We start from the raw sequence: 15,577 nt of genomic DNA, 5'->3' as shown, positions 1-15,577 counted from the left end.
AGTCTGAACGCCACGTCCAGTGGACGTCAGGGAGTTAGCGCTGCCGATGCTAGCAGGGTTCCCTCGTTTAGGGAGCTCCGTATGAGGGCCCGCTCCGTTTACACTGATTTGCAGATAGTAAGGACCTGCCTTGTCAGCTAGGAGAGAGAGAGATCGAGAGTTAGAGGGAGAGAGAGTGAGTGGAGAGAGAAAGAGAAGAGAGAGAGATAAGAGAGAAAGAGAGAGGAGAAGAGAGAGGACGATCTGTTTCATCTCTGTTCAACACGAGTGATGACAAGGAAGCTTTAGAGCTGAGAACATGGACTTCAATGGATCACAGGAAATGTGCAGAGCAGAGGGGGGGGGGGGGGGGGGAGCGAGAGTTTTGGAAATCACCCCATGCAACAGACAGGGAGAGGGGAGGGGAAGAAAGAGAGAGGGGGGAGAGAGAGAGAGGGGGCCCTGGTTCAGTTGAGAAGCGGATGGTAATTTGGCTCATTTGTTCCACAGATGGAGATTAAAGAAAGGAGGAGAGAGAGGAGGAGGAGGGATGAACATTCCTGCTCTCCTCTCGGCCTCTCTTCAGCTGGTCTCCCAACAAGCCCACACGTGTTGGGTGAACACTTCCCCAAAGAGAGGAGAAGAGAGGGTTCTCTGGCTGCTGTAACATGGATAGATGTTAGGGAGGAAGGGGTGGCAGTGTGGGAATCTCAGAGAGCCTCCATGAGAGGAACCTGTCTGCCCTGTCATCGACTGTACCTTTCTCAAACTACACAGGGTGTTGGCCATCATGGTATTTTTGTATCCATTGTATAGCTGGATGAATGATTCTATAATGCTCATGATTCCTTTGATGAACATTAAAATGCCAATGTTGCTTTGATGTTATTGTTTACGTTTCGTTTCACAAAGCGAGTAAAATCCATTAATGCTAAACCATATAACAGGAAACCCCCCTCGCTATCCAGCACTGCTACTTAGATAACGACAGATTGTATTATCAATGATAGCTTCATTCCAGCCACGCCGGCTCATTTGCATAAGTCTTTGACAGTGTGATCTTAAAGGGACCAGGCTCTGGGCCCTTCCTTCTCTCTCCACTGAAGCTTCGTTTCGCTAGCAGTAAGCTACGTGACGTCGCTCTCTGTCCCCCTCTCCCCACTGCTTACACATGGGGGATGGTAAAAGGGGGAGTTAGGGAGGTGCGCTTGTATGTGTGGAGTGTGTGTGTTTGTGGATTGAATGTGTCTGTGTGTGAAGTGTGTGTGGACTGTGTGAGGCGTGTGTGTGTGTTTGTGTGTATGTTTGTGTGTGTGTGGGTCTGCAGCGAGGAGGCCTCTGAAGTCCCTATCTGTGCTCCGGCACATTTGTGGGCAGCAGAGGAGGACTTTCATGTTAGCCAGACTGATGTGGCAGTAACAGAGACTGTGGCACTCCTTTCTTCCAGATAAGCACTTTCTCCAATATGAATACAGATTAATCCCCTTTAATAAGCATCTGGGGTGTAGTGGCGTGTGTGTGAGTGTGTGTGTGTGTGTGTGTGTGTGTGGGGGGGGGGGTAGGGGTGGTAATCAGCGTATAAAAATTCCATCAAATCTTCCTTCTGCTGGCCGGCTGCTTCCACACCACTGTGAATCACCTCTGCAGTAGCTGACAGAGACAGGACACAGGCACACTGCCTCGCCTCGCCTCAGTCAGACAGACTGACAGCAGCACGGCACGGTGGACTCACTGCAGACTCACATTCTCATGTCTCAAAGACATCCATGAGGACGGTCCAAATGTCTCTATCGCTCTGTTGTCCTCGACGAGGATTTGTGACTGTGGTCTGTGGCAGCCAGACACAGTCCAATGTCCACTCTGGGACTGGACACATGTCCTTACAGAAAGAGCTAACCTTGTTACAGCTATCAAGTTAACTGCAATTGACCAAATCATCCAAGGACATAAAGCATCATGGGACATGAAGTGTTTCAAAGAGAGACAATCAGAACAACAAAGAAGAGAAGACAAAGAAAATGTCCCCCGTGGGGCCCCGGAGCAGAAGGCAAACAAGACGCATGAGAGTTCAGAGCAGGGTGGAACATACCTGGGACACAATGGATGCAATGCCAGACACACGCTGAGAGAAGAACAGCAACATGGAGGCTCATTCAAACACAGACAGCCACGACACACAACACAGGATGACACAGCGCAGGATGACACAGCACAGGACAACACAGCACAGGATGGAAGCTGGTTTCTCGGGGAGGGGCCGAGGCTGGAGTCTGTGCTCAGGCCATCGCCAATAACAAAACCAGAGTAACCAAATGAGCAGCTTGTATCTGGTCCAGATATGGGGCCTGGTTTGGTTCTGTATTGGGCGTGTCCTGAGGACGGTCTACCAGAACTGGTGAATGCTGTGGGCAGGAAGGGGAGGGTCCTGTGGGCAGGAAGAGGAGGGGCCTGTGACAGGATGGGGATGAGGAGACGGGACAAATGAACAGTACCTGCAGGGGTGAAGGTGAAGGACTGAACTGCAAAACAAGAAGACAGAGAAGTCCAGTGTTAAAGGCCTGAGAAGGTAAGCAGTGCTTTGGATCGGGGAGGGGGGGGGGTGCTTCTGTGTACTGGGACTGGAGGGGGGGGAGGGGCCTAGAGGGGCTGTATAAGCCAAACCACAACCACCCCCCACACTCCATTACACAGGGCCAGGAAGAAGCCTGCTCATTGGCCACAAAGATGCAGAGACAGCGGCACAAACCAAAGAAGCACAAAAACAAAACACAAAACAAACAGCGTGATTCAAACAGATATGAAGAACAGATTGCTGTTACTTCACTGCCTGCGTGACAACAACATATGGGCAGATTGCTTTGAGATGCCAAAGTCGTGACATATGAAGACAATAATACATCCAGACAACCTAACACAACTCCTTACACTGTTTATACAGTGAAGTCATGAGGTCCATGTTGACTAATACCAGATGTCTTATGTAAGTGCCTTACCTACAACCTCCCACGCCCTCATTAGATATCAGAACAGTGGTGTGGGGAAGCGATCAACTGGGGGAGGGGTGTTCAGCTGCCCTTCTCACACTTAAATGTCAGTGTGTGTGTGTGCGCGCCCGCGTGTCGGTTTGTGTAGGAGGTGAGATGTGCCCGCTCCAGCCTAGCTCTGTCTCTCCTGACTGACCAGCGTTAGCTGTGCAGCCAGCCCACTCATGCCCCATCACCCTGGGCATCAACAACACTGTGGGCGGACGGGTCAACCTCGCACAACCCCACAGCTACTGGTCCCCTGACACTGTGCCCTGCTGGCGTTCAGAGAGCTGGCCCTTCCAGCCTCGTGACAGCTGCCGGTGTCTTAAACACCTCCTTGAGATGGATAGTGGCAACAGCTCTAATGGGGGGGGGGGGGGGGGGGGGGGGGAGAGAGTTACATCCTGCTCACACTATGTGGAACAATCTGGAAAACGTGCGTGATAACGACAAGCGGTTAAGTCTTAGCTGCAACAGAGATATTAGGCTAAAGGGAGCTAGGGAGAACGCGCGCGTGTGTGCGCGTGTGTGTGCGCGTGCGTGTCTAACCTGCGTAGTTGCTGAGCCCCTTCCTCTTCTTCCTCCTCCAGTACAGCCAGATGCTGAAGCCCATGAGGATGACCCAGCACGCCCCTCCGATCCCGGCGATGAAGGCCGGCTGCTTGACCACGTCTGTGATCTGCTCCGTGATGCTGTTGTTACGGTTCCCGCTCATGATCACGTCTCGGAAGTCCTTGCCTGGGGGGAGGCGGGGGGGGATCAGAGTCAGGGATCCCAGAACACTGGAGAATACAGTACACCTCCCCAACAGGTAATCTGCTCCCATAAATCGAAGCGGTATCAGAGCGGGATGCGGTCAGAGGCTGCCGGGTTCAGGGAAAATACACCCTGCCCTCGTGAATTAGAGAACATATTGACCGTGTGAGTCAGACATTCATCTTGTGGGTGTGCTGTGAAATGTAATGCGGAGACTGAGCGAGGCGGAAGCCGGAAAGCTTACGACAAAGCCCAGGTGAGCGGCTGTTTGCTTAGCTCAGGGCCTACAGTAATTCACTCTGCTATCTGACCCGCAGCATGGAAGCAATGAGATGAGGAGCACACATGCTGCTGGATATTGATCTCCAATCCAGACCCACTCACACCTGTCTGCCTGGCACTATTTCATGAAGCATAATAAGACCAGAAGATCCAATACGCGCACACATACACACACACACACACACACACAGACACACACACACCTTGGACTAGTAGATGGATTACGGGAGTGACATTGGGAAAATAACAGGCCCAGGCCAAGGCATCAGTTATGGGTCAAACCAGACCCAATCTGCAGTCTCTCCATATAGATCATGACCAGCCGGGCTGGGTGTTACTAATGACTAAATCATTTCTGCCATAAGCTATCTAACAGTAAACATTTTCTTCTTAATAAGAGAGGATTCTATTTCCCCACGGCTTAATTGCAGTGAAGATGTCTCTAATGTAATACAATATATTCTATAGGTGGACTAACCGGTTGAAGCGCCACAGTAATGGATGGCTAATCAATAGATACTTATACTCCTCGTCAGTCATTAGATCACTCACTCCCCCCCCCCTCACCCCCCCTCCCAGTCTTACCTATGATGATGGTCTGAGGCTCGCTCCTCACCCCCACCCCTGCGCTGGTGCTGGCGGCCACCTCCACCCGGTACAACACCCCCGCCTGCAGCCCCCCCACCAGCACGGAGCGGATGGCTGCGTCCACAGTCTTGTTCACGTGGAAACGAGTCTCGTTCCCCAGGCACCAGATCTGAATGAGAGAGAGAGAGAGAGAGAGGAAGGAAGAGAGAGTCAGCATGACACGCAGCCTCTGGGAGGTCAGATGAATCTTTGGAGCGATCCTGATCCTCTCCGTGAGGGTTAGGCTGTACTGAGCACGTGCAGCCTGATGTGAGGGTGGGACCTGCCTTGTACTCCTGAACGATGCCGTTCTGGTGGTCAGGAGGAGGGGGGTCCCAGGAGATGCTGACGGAGGTGCTGTTCTGGCTGCCCACTGTCAGGACCGTCACCTGCTGGGGGGGGGCACTGGGAGCTGGAGAGATGGGGGGGAGAGATGTCAACAGGTTGCATGGAGTAGGTGGTGGGGCATTACAGGACATCACACAGTTCACACCAATCCACACACACACACACACACACACACACAGGATAAAGGGTGAAGGATAAAACAGGTGGGTGCAGGTACAGGAGCTCATTAGAAGAGGATTTACATGAAGAGCAGAAAGGCCTGACACATCTATCTTTAACCTTTTCATGTTCCTGTTAAATTTGCCTGAAAACGCCTAAACAGCATACCCAAAGTAAATTGGAAGCTGTTCTTGAACCATTTGGAGTACATGCATGTAAATGATCTCTTTTGAAAGCTGACACTCTGAAGTTATGTCCCCTGTTGTCAGGACCCCTGTCAGTCCTTCTAGTGTTGAGTAATAGAAGCTTGAACACAAGGAAAGTGAAAATTTCTATTTCCGCCTAGATTTTGTTTTGAAAACAGAGGCCTGAAGAGGCCTAGAGGTGGTAGGTATTATCTGGAAGACTAAATTGGACCACAGGTTGAAGCCTTACCCAATTCAAATCAAAAGTCAAACATAATACCACAATATATTCATATTTGACACATGTTTTTATAAGAGTACATCCAGGAATTTTCTAAAAGGGTCTTTTGGAGACTCCAAAATGACCCTTTGTAACCAAGGTCAAGGTCAAATAAAAAGGTATTATTTTTCATAATTGTTATCTCTGGCCCATCTCTGGTACTTAGAAATATCATATATAATAGCTAAATCCCTAATTAGTAATACTGAAACACAAAAACTGAAGCATGAACACATTGGAGTGCTTTATCTGATTCCAAGGATTGGCGCACAAAGAACACTGATTCTGTCAACCATATTGCGCAATCGACTGTTATTTTGAAGGCTCCACAGACGCATACAAATGAGGTATTGGCATTTTCAGCTAGCTGTCAGCTACAAGGCTAACGAGCTAATTTCAGAGCCAGTCGAAGCCAGTTCGAGAAATTTGTTTAGAACGAGTGTGGGGGGGGGGGGGCGGGGGGGGGGCAGGACGCACAGACCTAGTTGGCTTTAGAGGGCTGTCAACGGGGCATGGAAGCTCCTATTGGGTCGAACAAGGTGTCAATCAAAAGGGGAGGGTTCAACGGACATTTTGAGACCTTCATTTTGTAAATACTCCGTTGATAAATCGGAGAAAATAACACTTTTATGTGAACAAGTTGTTTCTTCCGTCGGCTAACTTGCATAATGAAACAAAGGATAATGGCTATTCATGAACGTAAAACATTGTATTTGGACGAATTACTTTACATGGTTAGATACTTTGAACCCTTGGGACTTACGCAGATCAAGTTTTGATGGCATGATTTGCACACCTGGACCTATTTGAACAACTTAGGGTGAGTACAACTTTTTTCTTTGGCATTGTTGAAGGAATGTTCACCGGAAAAAGACGTTGACTTTGCTTGCTATTGCGACTTGATCTTGAATTGGTTTATTTCAATGGAAGCACAAGAATCGTAGCTTTCCAACGATGTATAACATGTGTAGCGTCTAAAAAATATATTTTTTAGAATTTAGTGCGTCGTAACTGAGGAAGGGGGAGGCAGCATTTTTGTCTCGCGGGCGAAACAGGAGCGTAAACAGGTTAACATGTCACTCGACTTTAATAAGCCCAGCCTCTGCTCCAGAGTGCTGCTCCAGATGTCTAAGGAGACCGTCTCAGACAGCATCTCTCTGTCAGGAAACCACTGCAGCTTTGGCTGAGCCTGGCCAGCACACAGGTCAACAGGCTTATGTGATGAGAGTCTCTCAGACGTGAGGGAAATATGAAGAAATGTATTTTGGGGGGGAAATGAAACAAGGGCTAGGTAAACATATCGACTGACTTCATCGATCTGGCGGGTGGAACTACAGCCAGCGGCCTAGGAGCAGGGGGGAGGGATAGAGCAGTAACCCTCCACAGATAGAGGGCTAGCGCCAGTCAGGAGAGACAGTGTGGAGGCCTGTGTTTTATTAACCCCGCAGTGCTGTCAGCCTGATAGGAGCACTCCTCTGACCTGGCACACACGAAATAAATAACATCAAACCCAGGTGAAAATAATATTTGAAAAATAATGTTTTTCTCATTTCCGTGGTGACTGGCAGGGGAGGCAAACCGCAGCAGAATACTGACAGGTCAATTACTCCTGCTCTGCCTCTCTCTCCCCCTCTCTCTCCCCCCCCAGCCCACTCCCTCTCTCCACCAGCCCCTACCCTCTCTCTCCCAGAACAGCATGTGTCACCCTGCAAATCTGCGCTCATCCCTCAGCGCCGGCCGGTCACATGCTGACCCCCTGAAAGGCCAGCGGGACCAGTCATGGCAGAAGACAAATGGCTCCAATGATAAACCAAATGCCTTCACCCTATTACAGACAATCTACCCAGAGAGAGACCCATCTCCCATCCTGTCTTGGAGCCCCCACCCTCACACCCACCCAGCGGGGCGGGATTAGACACAGGTGACACAACGCTACATCACCCAGCAGCCATCAGAGGCAATGTCATTCAAAGTTAATGTTATGAATGATTTAGCAGCTTATTATTATGCATATTTGCGCTAAACAATACACATTTGTCGTTGGAGGCCCTGAAGGCTGTGCTAATAGAGCCATTAGCGCTGTGATGTATGGCTGGCAGGAATGTGGCCCCCCTGTCTCCCTCACGTCCACACAGCTGAGCTGGAGGCTAATGGTAGCTAACTCTCCCATACTAAACAGAGGAGACTAACTCTCCCATATTAAACAGTGCAGAAGGGTAATCTGGGCCCTGGGCAGAGTAGCTGCAGTCAAGGGGGGCCTCCTCCACAGGTCTTCCCCCTGGGGGTCGGGGGTAGGGCCTGGTCAGATAGGACTGACCCTCCCCTATCCCAACAGGCTACTGGATGTAGCACTGGTCTGTAATGAGACTGTGAGTTTAGCATAATGAGACTGTGTTTAGCATAATAAATGGACAGCTCTTTACAGCAGGTCAACTGGAATGTGCTCAAGCTACAGTCATCCATCTGGGGCTGTAATTTCAATGTCTCACATGGGTGAGAAAATAAATCAAGGTAAACTAAACAAACCTACAGAGACATAGTCATTATTTATAGGAGAGCATCGTCCCAGGGTCCTCTCGGACCTGCTCTGGGCCTTCTCTAATTTACATTTAGTCATTTAGCAGACGCTCTTATCCAGAGCGACTTACAGTAAGTACAGGGACATTCCCCCCGAGGCAAGTAGGGTGAAGTGCCTTGCCCAAGGACCCAACGTCAGTTGGCATGACCGGGAATCAAACTGGCAACTTCGGATTACTAGCCCGCTTCCCTCACCGCTCAGCCACCCAACTAATTGTGTTAACTAATGGACACGCTCGGCTTTAAGCACTTTCACAACTACAATTCCCCATCAATCTAACAGCTCTGGTGTGGAGTCCCCTAATCTCACAGGAGTCTGCGGCACAGTGACTGTCTGCGGCAGGGTGGCTGTCTGGCTGGCTGCAGGTGTACTGTGGCTGGCTACCCAGGCCCATTAGAGCTGGGATATAAATAGAGCAGAGCACTCTGAGGAAGCAGGTAGACCCGAAGCAGGAAGCAGTATCAGTCCTGGTAACTGCACAGACAGGGTGGAGCTCTGGGACTTAAGGGACACGAAGGGTGTGTGTGAGTCAGTGTGTGTGTGAGTCAGTGTGTGTGTGTGTGTGTGTGTGTGTGGTGCAATGTGTTGGCAGCTACAACACAGGGTGTACAGTATAAAGCAGTGCATGTACAGGCTGGTCACAGGAGATAGGCTCAGGGGCGACAGGGGAAATAAATGGGCCTGTCACCTCCATAGGATGTGAACTGTCTGCTATCTGCAGCCATGACGATGCTGGGGAAGGGGTGGAGGGGGGGGGGGCAGAGACCATACACCGTGTGAGCTGTAAACGTGTATACGGCTGCATGAACCGTGCATCTGTGGTACAGTACATCTTGCGCCCTGTTCTGCATAATAATTGGCCTGTGAGGTGCTGGTTGTTATGGGTGTAATTGTGGGTACTCTAAGTTCTGCTGGTGTCATCTCTCTGTCTCATCTCTGTCTCTATAACAATCAATGAGCTGAAAACGGAGTGGAGGAAATTGCAGAGTGCGCGTGCAAGCGTGTGTCTGTCTGAGGGCGACTGATCCGCCCAGCAGCAGGAAGTGAGCGTGGCATCCAATCACAGCTCAGGCTGTAGCTGCAGGGTGATGGATGAGATGGCGCCCAGAGAAAACACCACCAATCATAAACAAACAAGCACAGCAGAAAAGGTCAGCACGCAGGGCAGGTCTACACGCACGCACACACACACACACAAACACACACGCACAAACAAACATAGACACGCGCACAGAAACCCCCCCACAATGTCACTGCAGGGAGAGGACATTATGCGTGACACCATCTTATCATGACCACAGCCTGTTGAAAGCGACGCCGCGGTGAAACATGTCAGACGTGTGTGAGGGAACCAATCCCTCTCCGCGGAGCACGCTCTCCGAGGAGGGAACCCACCTTCCTCCGTGGTACGGGCCGTCCTCGACTCGCTGTCCATGCCTTGGAACTCGTTGAAGTAGGGGCGGACCTTGATCTCGTAGACGATCCCCTTCTTGAGGCCAGAGAGGACCACGCTGCGCTCCGAGGGCACCTTGACGTCCTGGGTCTGCCAGGGTCCTGGGGAGGACAGTCCCGACGCCTGCCTGAACAGAACCCGGTAGCCCTGGATGAACTGGGACTGGCGGTCCACCTGCGGAGGGAGAAAACAGGGGCTGGGCTCAGTCCAGGCAGGGGACGTCAGGACACACATGCAGAGCTTTCAACCAGCAGAGTACATTGTAGAGTGATGTTCAGCAGAAGTATTCTTTTTTTGTGTGGTGTGATGCCGTTCTAAAGGCTGTTACAGTTTTAATGGCCTGTTTTAATCATCCAGTCTGACACACTTAGCTCAATTAGTACTGAAAGAGAGGGGGCTGACATTATCTCACCAACACACACACACACACACAGTACAGCACCCAACCCCCCCATAAAAAGGCTTTCAGGAGCATGGCTATAAACAGAACACATATGAATGTCTAGCACTTACTGTAAATATCAACTACTGAGACTACCAAAGACAGGTCTCACCAGGCACCAAGCACAGGGCTGGGAGTGTAGGTGTGTTTATGTGTGTGTGTGTGAAAGTTAATACCTGGTTAATACACACCCCAAAACACAAATGCACACTTACACACACCTCCAACCTATAGGAGGGAGAAGAGAAGGCAGACAGGGGGCTATGAAGATGAGATGTGACCTACAGAACAGACCCGACCCTGGGGACAGGACTGGGGCTGGCCTGCAGATAAGGGGCCTCCTCTTTAAACTTGGGGCCCGTTTAGATAAGAGGAAAAGGCATATTTATGCTGAGGAAGGGGGATGCATAGCTCCCAGTAATGGCTTGTTAACACTGAGAGAAGAGAGTGGGGCCTTCAAGAGGGATATTAAGCAGCTGTTTTTTTGCCAGTGTTTGCTGGAGTAAATCAACAGAATGGATTCTCCCCTTGGTGTATAACTTTCATTAATGGAATGATTTGGAAATATAAAAGCTTTCCAGAGTGGCACTCTGTTTACTGAACGAGGCCTGATTGATTAGGTAGCCGCGATCTGTGGTGATTCTACACACACTCATAAAGCTATGCTTTAGCATTAAATTAGCCCGCACGTCTAAGGGTGAGAATGTATTACAAGGGTCAATAAACATGTCACCGGGAAAACTGCTAATGTGGTTCATTTAGAAATGAGAGCAGGCGCCCTATGTCACTAAATGACACTTCTATAAATACCGGTTATTGAGGGATTTATAGCAGCTCAGCACAAATAAACAGGAACTATTTAACCACGGTCAAAGGTCCAACATAAAAATCAACCCGGAGGACCATGATGGATCATACATGTACATTTTACAATGGTCTTTGTTGTTATGCTGCAGTACTGCAAAAGCAGGGCAGAAGCCTCACTGCTACAGACCAGCACTGTTTCCAAATGAATAAAACAGTGTGTCTCTGGCACATGTCTCTCCTGATGGAGGGGGTGACAGCGCGAACATTTGTGTTTTGGGGGAGCAGGTGTGTGTGTGTGTGTGTATGTGTATGCATGTGTGTGCGTGTGTGTGTGTGTGTGTGTGTGTGTGTGTGTGTGTGTGTGTGTGTGTGTGGGTGTTTAGAAGGGCTGGTTTACTCCCCACTGTCAAGATGGAGGAACACAAACATGTAGAACATACACAATTAATCTCAGTCTATTTGCGTCTGTGAGAAGCCTTGTTTAATTGGAAATGAACAGAAGATGTATCTAAGATTAATGAGAGGACAGATGTCCCTGAACCGCCTCTTCATGTTTACTGCAGCAGAAACAAACCATTTCTCAACTGTTTGATGTTCACTTTCTTTAAAGTCAGCAATTACAACAATTCAAAGCTCCAGTTTTGGGAACACTCAGAGAGTTGACTCAAATTTCCTGACATGAAAACCTGTCTGTGCCCTGAGGAACACCTAGCTGGCTTCAAAGATCCCACTTCACTTTCATATAATCTGTCTTTACTTCAAGGCACGAGGTTCTTAAATCATAAAATACATAAAAAATAGAATGTAAGTGGAATATTTCATCTAGAGCTAAGCACCAAGCTTGTTAATGTAATTCCCCTGTTCAATCATATATGATATGAAAGGATTTCATCTATATAGAAAGGGCACCAGCATACATGCAGACTGCAGATCCATCCTACAGGAAGTATGCTTGTGACAGACATGTGGACTGTCCAATCGCAGCAACACTCACCGTCCAGGTGACCTGAATGGTTGTAGGACTCATGACAACAGGGTTGTGCAACCGAACTATGACCTCCCCAAGCTCCTTCTGAACATGTCTGTGGTCAACACCCTGGGCTGGAGGGCTTATGTCTGAGAGGGAGAGAGAGAGAGAGAGAGAGAGAGAGAGAGAGAGAGAGAGAGAGAGAGAGAGAGAGAGAGAGGGGGGGGGGGGGGTATAGCGAGAGAGAGGGAGAGAGTGGGAAAGAGAGAAAAAAGTGAGTGGCATTACATAGCTTTCTATACAATTTCACAGTTCACTTGATTTCCCCTCACAAAGAGTCTATCAGAAGTGGTATTGTTGAAGGAGAGAAAGGATAGACCAATCAGGACCCACAAAGACTTGTGGGACACTCTGTGATCATGACTTCATTTAAAAAGCAGCAACTTAATCTGCATTAGAATGACCTCACCCCTTTTTTTTTTTTTATTAAAGTACTTGTCTAGGCTTAAGAAAGAACCAGAGATCTTGGGCTGGGAAGAATAAAACCCTTTTGATCTGTGACTTTGTGGCTCCTTTTGAAGCCCGACCGAAGAACCTCATCAAGAAATGAATACATAACCAAGAAATGAATACATAACCAAGAAATGAATACATAACCTCCATCGTACTGGGCAGAAGATGAATGGGTGACACCATGACACTATTTTTCCGGCCCATTTCCTATTTCCAGCTTGCATGTGTTTTCAGTACAAAGAAAATGTAAACCTCAGCGCATGACGTCTATACTAAGTGTGGTTTTAGAGCGCAGACTATGGCCAAAGAACATTGTTTCGCCTCATTTACAGAGGAACATACAGTACTGTAAGATACCAAATGATTCACAGGAAAATATATTCCCAAACAGCCCACAAAGAGAAAGGCCAAGATAGTCATGAATCACCCAGGCTCCTAATACAGGAGGACTGGCCAAATGCAGTTTGGAAGACATGAAAAATCAATTCATCTTCATTGACTGCCATCCTCAATAAACATTTCTGTATGTCAACACAAGCCCTTGAGCTGAACTGGAAAGAGAAACTAGTGTTCAAATGGAGTCTCAGTGAAGTCCTGGCCTGTGTTTCGACAGTGTTTAGCCAACAGTTTCAGAGCTGAATTGCAGCATTGGACTTATCAGATAAACATAATATGGAGACTGTGGTCTGCATGGAACCTTAATCTAATCTTCTCTGGATTTGGAGGCAGTCATTTTCTGCTGTTATGATCATTAACATAGCAGGGATGGCTCTAACTGAGTTTCTTTTACATAATTGCTTGAGTGTAGCGCTAATGAGCTAGGTAGGCTGAGATGGGGAGTTTGACCTCTGAAGTTGTTCTCTACGGAGCTGCTGGTTCCACTGCTGACGGGGGCTGATACCTATCTACAGCCACACTGAAGCCCGAACACCGTGACCTTCTACTCTCCAGAGCCACGTAAGGTAAAGCCAAATGGGAAAATCGAACCGAATCGAAAGTGAGAAACGCCTGAAATGCCAAAGTCTCCCACAGTTATGACAGTCATAGTTGTTCCACTGCTGCTACACAGGCAGAGCCGTCTACAGGAGGAGTGAGGAGGTCCCAGTACCTTGCGTTCTGACCGTCTACACTAGCAGTGACGAGGGCCCAGTACCTTGCGTTCTGACCGTCTACACTAGCAGTGACGAGGTCCCAGTACCTTGCGTTCTGACCGTCTACACTAGCAGTGACGAGGGCCCAGTACCTTGCGTTCTGACCGTCTACACTAGCTGTGACGAGGTCCCAGTACCTTGCGTTCTGACCGTCTACACTAGCAGTGACGAGGTCCCAGTACCTTGCGTTCTGACCGTCTACACTAGCAGTGACGAGGGCCCAGTACCTTGCGTTCTGACCGTCTACACTAGCAGTGACGAGGGCCCAGTACCTTGCGTTCTGACCGTCTACACGAGCAGTGACGAGGGCCCAGTACCTTGCGTTCTGACCGTCTACACTAGCAGTGACGAGGGCCCAGTACCTTGCGTTCTGACCGGCTCAGACATGGGGCTGGGGTCGCTCAGACCCTGGGTGTTCACCGCCCGGATCATGAACAGGTAGATGGTGTTGGGTCGCAGCCCCTTGACCGTGAACTGGGTGGTCTTGACGTGGTCTGCGACAGTCTGCCAGCTGTTGCTCACCAACTGGCTGCGGGGTGAACACACAGAAACAAGCGTTACAGTCACAGCGCGTGCACAGAGCATGCATTCTGAATATGTGCAAGGACAGCCTGTTAGACAGGGGGATTTTATACAAGTGGCGATTGATTGGCTGACCTGAAGGCTTCGATGACGAAAGAGGAGATGGGCGACGCCCCCGCAAGCCCAGGTTGCCAAGACAACGAGACGCTGTTCTTGGTGACGTCGGTGACCTGAGGTTTGGAGGGAGGGCCCGGAAGCTCGTTCTCGTCCCTGTTCTTCATGACCATGACCCCTCCCACTTCTGGGATGACAGGAGGTCGGGGGGGGGGGGTAGAGAGGAACAGGAGTGGTGAGCACGTAGTCGGCTTTATCAATGTAGGTAAACCCATGTGGCGAAGAGACGTGTTTACCTTTGACCTCTAAGAAAGCACTCCAGGACGTCTCTCCACTGGAGCTGGCAGCCACACAGGTGTAGATGCCAGAGTCTGAGAGCTGAGAGGGACAAAACAACATCCCGTCAGAACGCTACTCTGACTGAGCTAACAGCTCATTAGCTGCAGGGACGGCGTTTCGTCACTGGGAGGGAGTAACAAAGAGCAGAGAGCAGCGGTCTCCATCACGGCTGCTCTGAATGGTGGCGTGGTGACATCAGGGTCCTACTCTGCTTCTGCCACAGCCGTGTGTCATTGTGAGAGCCTCAAAGTGCTGACGCTAATTTCTTAATGAAATCCATTTTCTACCCCCCCCCCTCCACTACTTTATCCCCCAACCCCTTCCTCCCACTGTCCCGCCAACCACAACAAAGGGGAGGTAATTAATTTAAGGAGGGGGGGGCTGCTGAACCCCTGGACTGTCGACAGCTGGCCTGTCTCTCCATCCCTCGCTGGAACTTTGCTTGTTTGTTGGGTTTTTGTCCCTGCTCCTTCCTCACATTTATTAAATAACATGTCAGCGCTCGGCAGCTTTGTCAAGCCTAATGGATATTCCTCCGAGGCCTCAGAGAGGGAAGACGGAGATGTGAGCGTTCTAAATTCAATCTACCCTAAATGTGTGTGTGTGTCTGTGTGTGAATGTGTGTAAATGTGTGTGTGTCTATTCTATAGCTGGATCCTGGCCAGGGCTCCCCAGCTGAGTCTTGTAAGACCCGCCGTATCACTAAGTGATAGTATCAAACAATTTACAAAAATCAATACTGCCCATTCATCTCTTTAGGGGAATATGATTCACCTTGTCCATCTAAGTTATGTCTAGGCCACATCCTATTAAATTCTCCAAAGCGTGCACTGTGCACTTTTGCACGTCCAAGCATGCATGCTCTCACACTGACACACAGACAATCTCTTTACAAAGTGACAGAAGTGTAAAAATGCCATCACAGGAAGGAAGGTTACTGTAATAATGCTTTCAAGGAGTGTAACAAGAAGATTGGAATGGACTGGGAAGTGAGGGAAGAAACAAGGTGACAAGGTGACTGACGGGACACTGAGGGTAGAGAGAATGAT

General features: G+C 49.4%; 1 protein-coding gene across 1 annotated transcript in view; it reads right to left on the bottom strand.

Moving 5' to 3' along the window:
• Window positions 1–15,577, bottom strand: part of robo2 (roundabout, axon guidance receptor, homolog 2 (Drosophila)) — a 62,859-nt gene that overhangs the window by 25,563 nt on the left and 21,719 nt on the right. Inside the window, exons 9-17 of the mRNA XM_062473487.1 lie at window positions 14,486–14,567; window positions 14,211–14,376; window positions 13,916–14,082; window positions 11,917–12,038; window positions 9,616–9,847; window positions 4,958–5,082; window positions 4,629–4,800; window positions 3,555–3,743; window positions 2,201–2,498 (exon numbers count right to left, since the gene is read on the bottom strand). Coding sequence (XP_062329471.1) covers window positions 2,201–2,498; window positions 3,555–3,743; window positions 4,629–4,800; window positions 4,958–5,082; window positions 9,616–9,847; window positions 11,917–12,038; window positions 13,916–14,082; window positions 14,211–14,376; window positions 14,486–14,567 — 1,553 coding nt within the window. The remainder of the gene's footprint in view (window positions 1–2,200; window positions 2,499–3,554; window positions 3,744–4,628; window positions 4,801–4,957; window positions 5,083–9,615; window positions 9,848–11,916; window positions 12,039–13,915; window positions 14,083–14,210; window positions 14,377–14,485; window positions 14,568–15,577) is intronic.

Source organism: Osmerus eperlanus, chromosome 11, assembly GCF_963692335.1.
Source record: "Osmerus eperlanus chromosome 11, fOsmEpe2.1, whole genome shotgun sequence".
NCBI lineage: Eukaryota > Metazoa > Chordata > Actinopteri > Osmeriformes > Osmeridae > Osmerus > Osmerus eperlanus.
The sequence above is the reverse complement of the archived record's forward strand: the minus strand, read 5'-3'. Positions and strand labels throughout refer to the sequence as shown.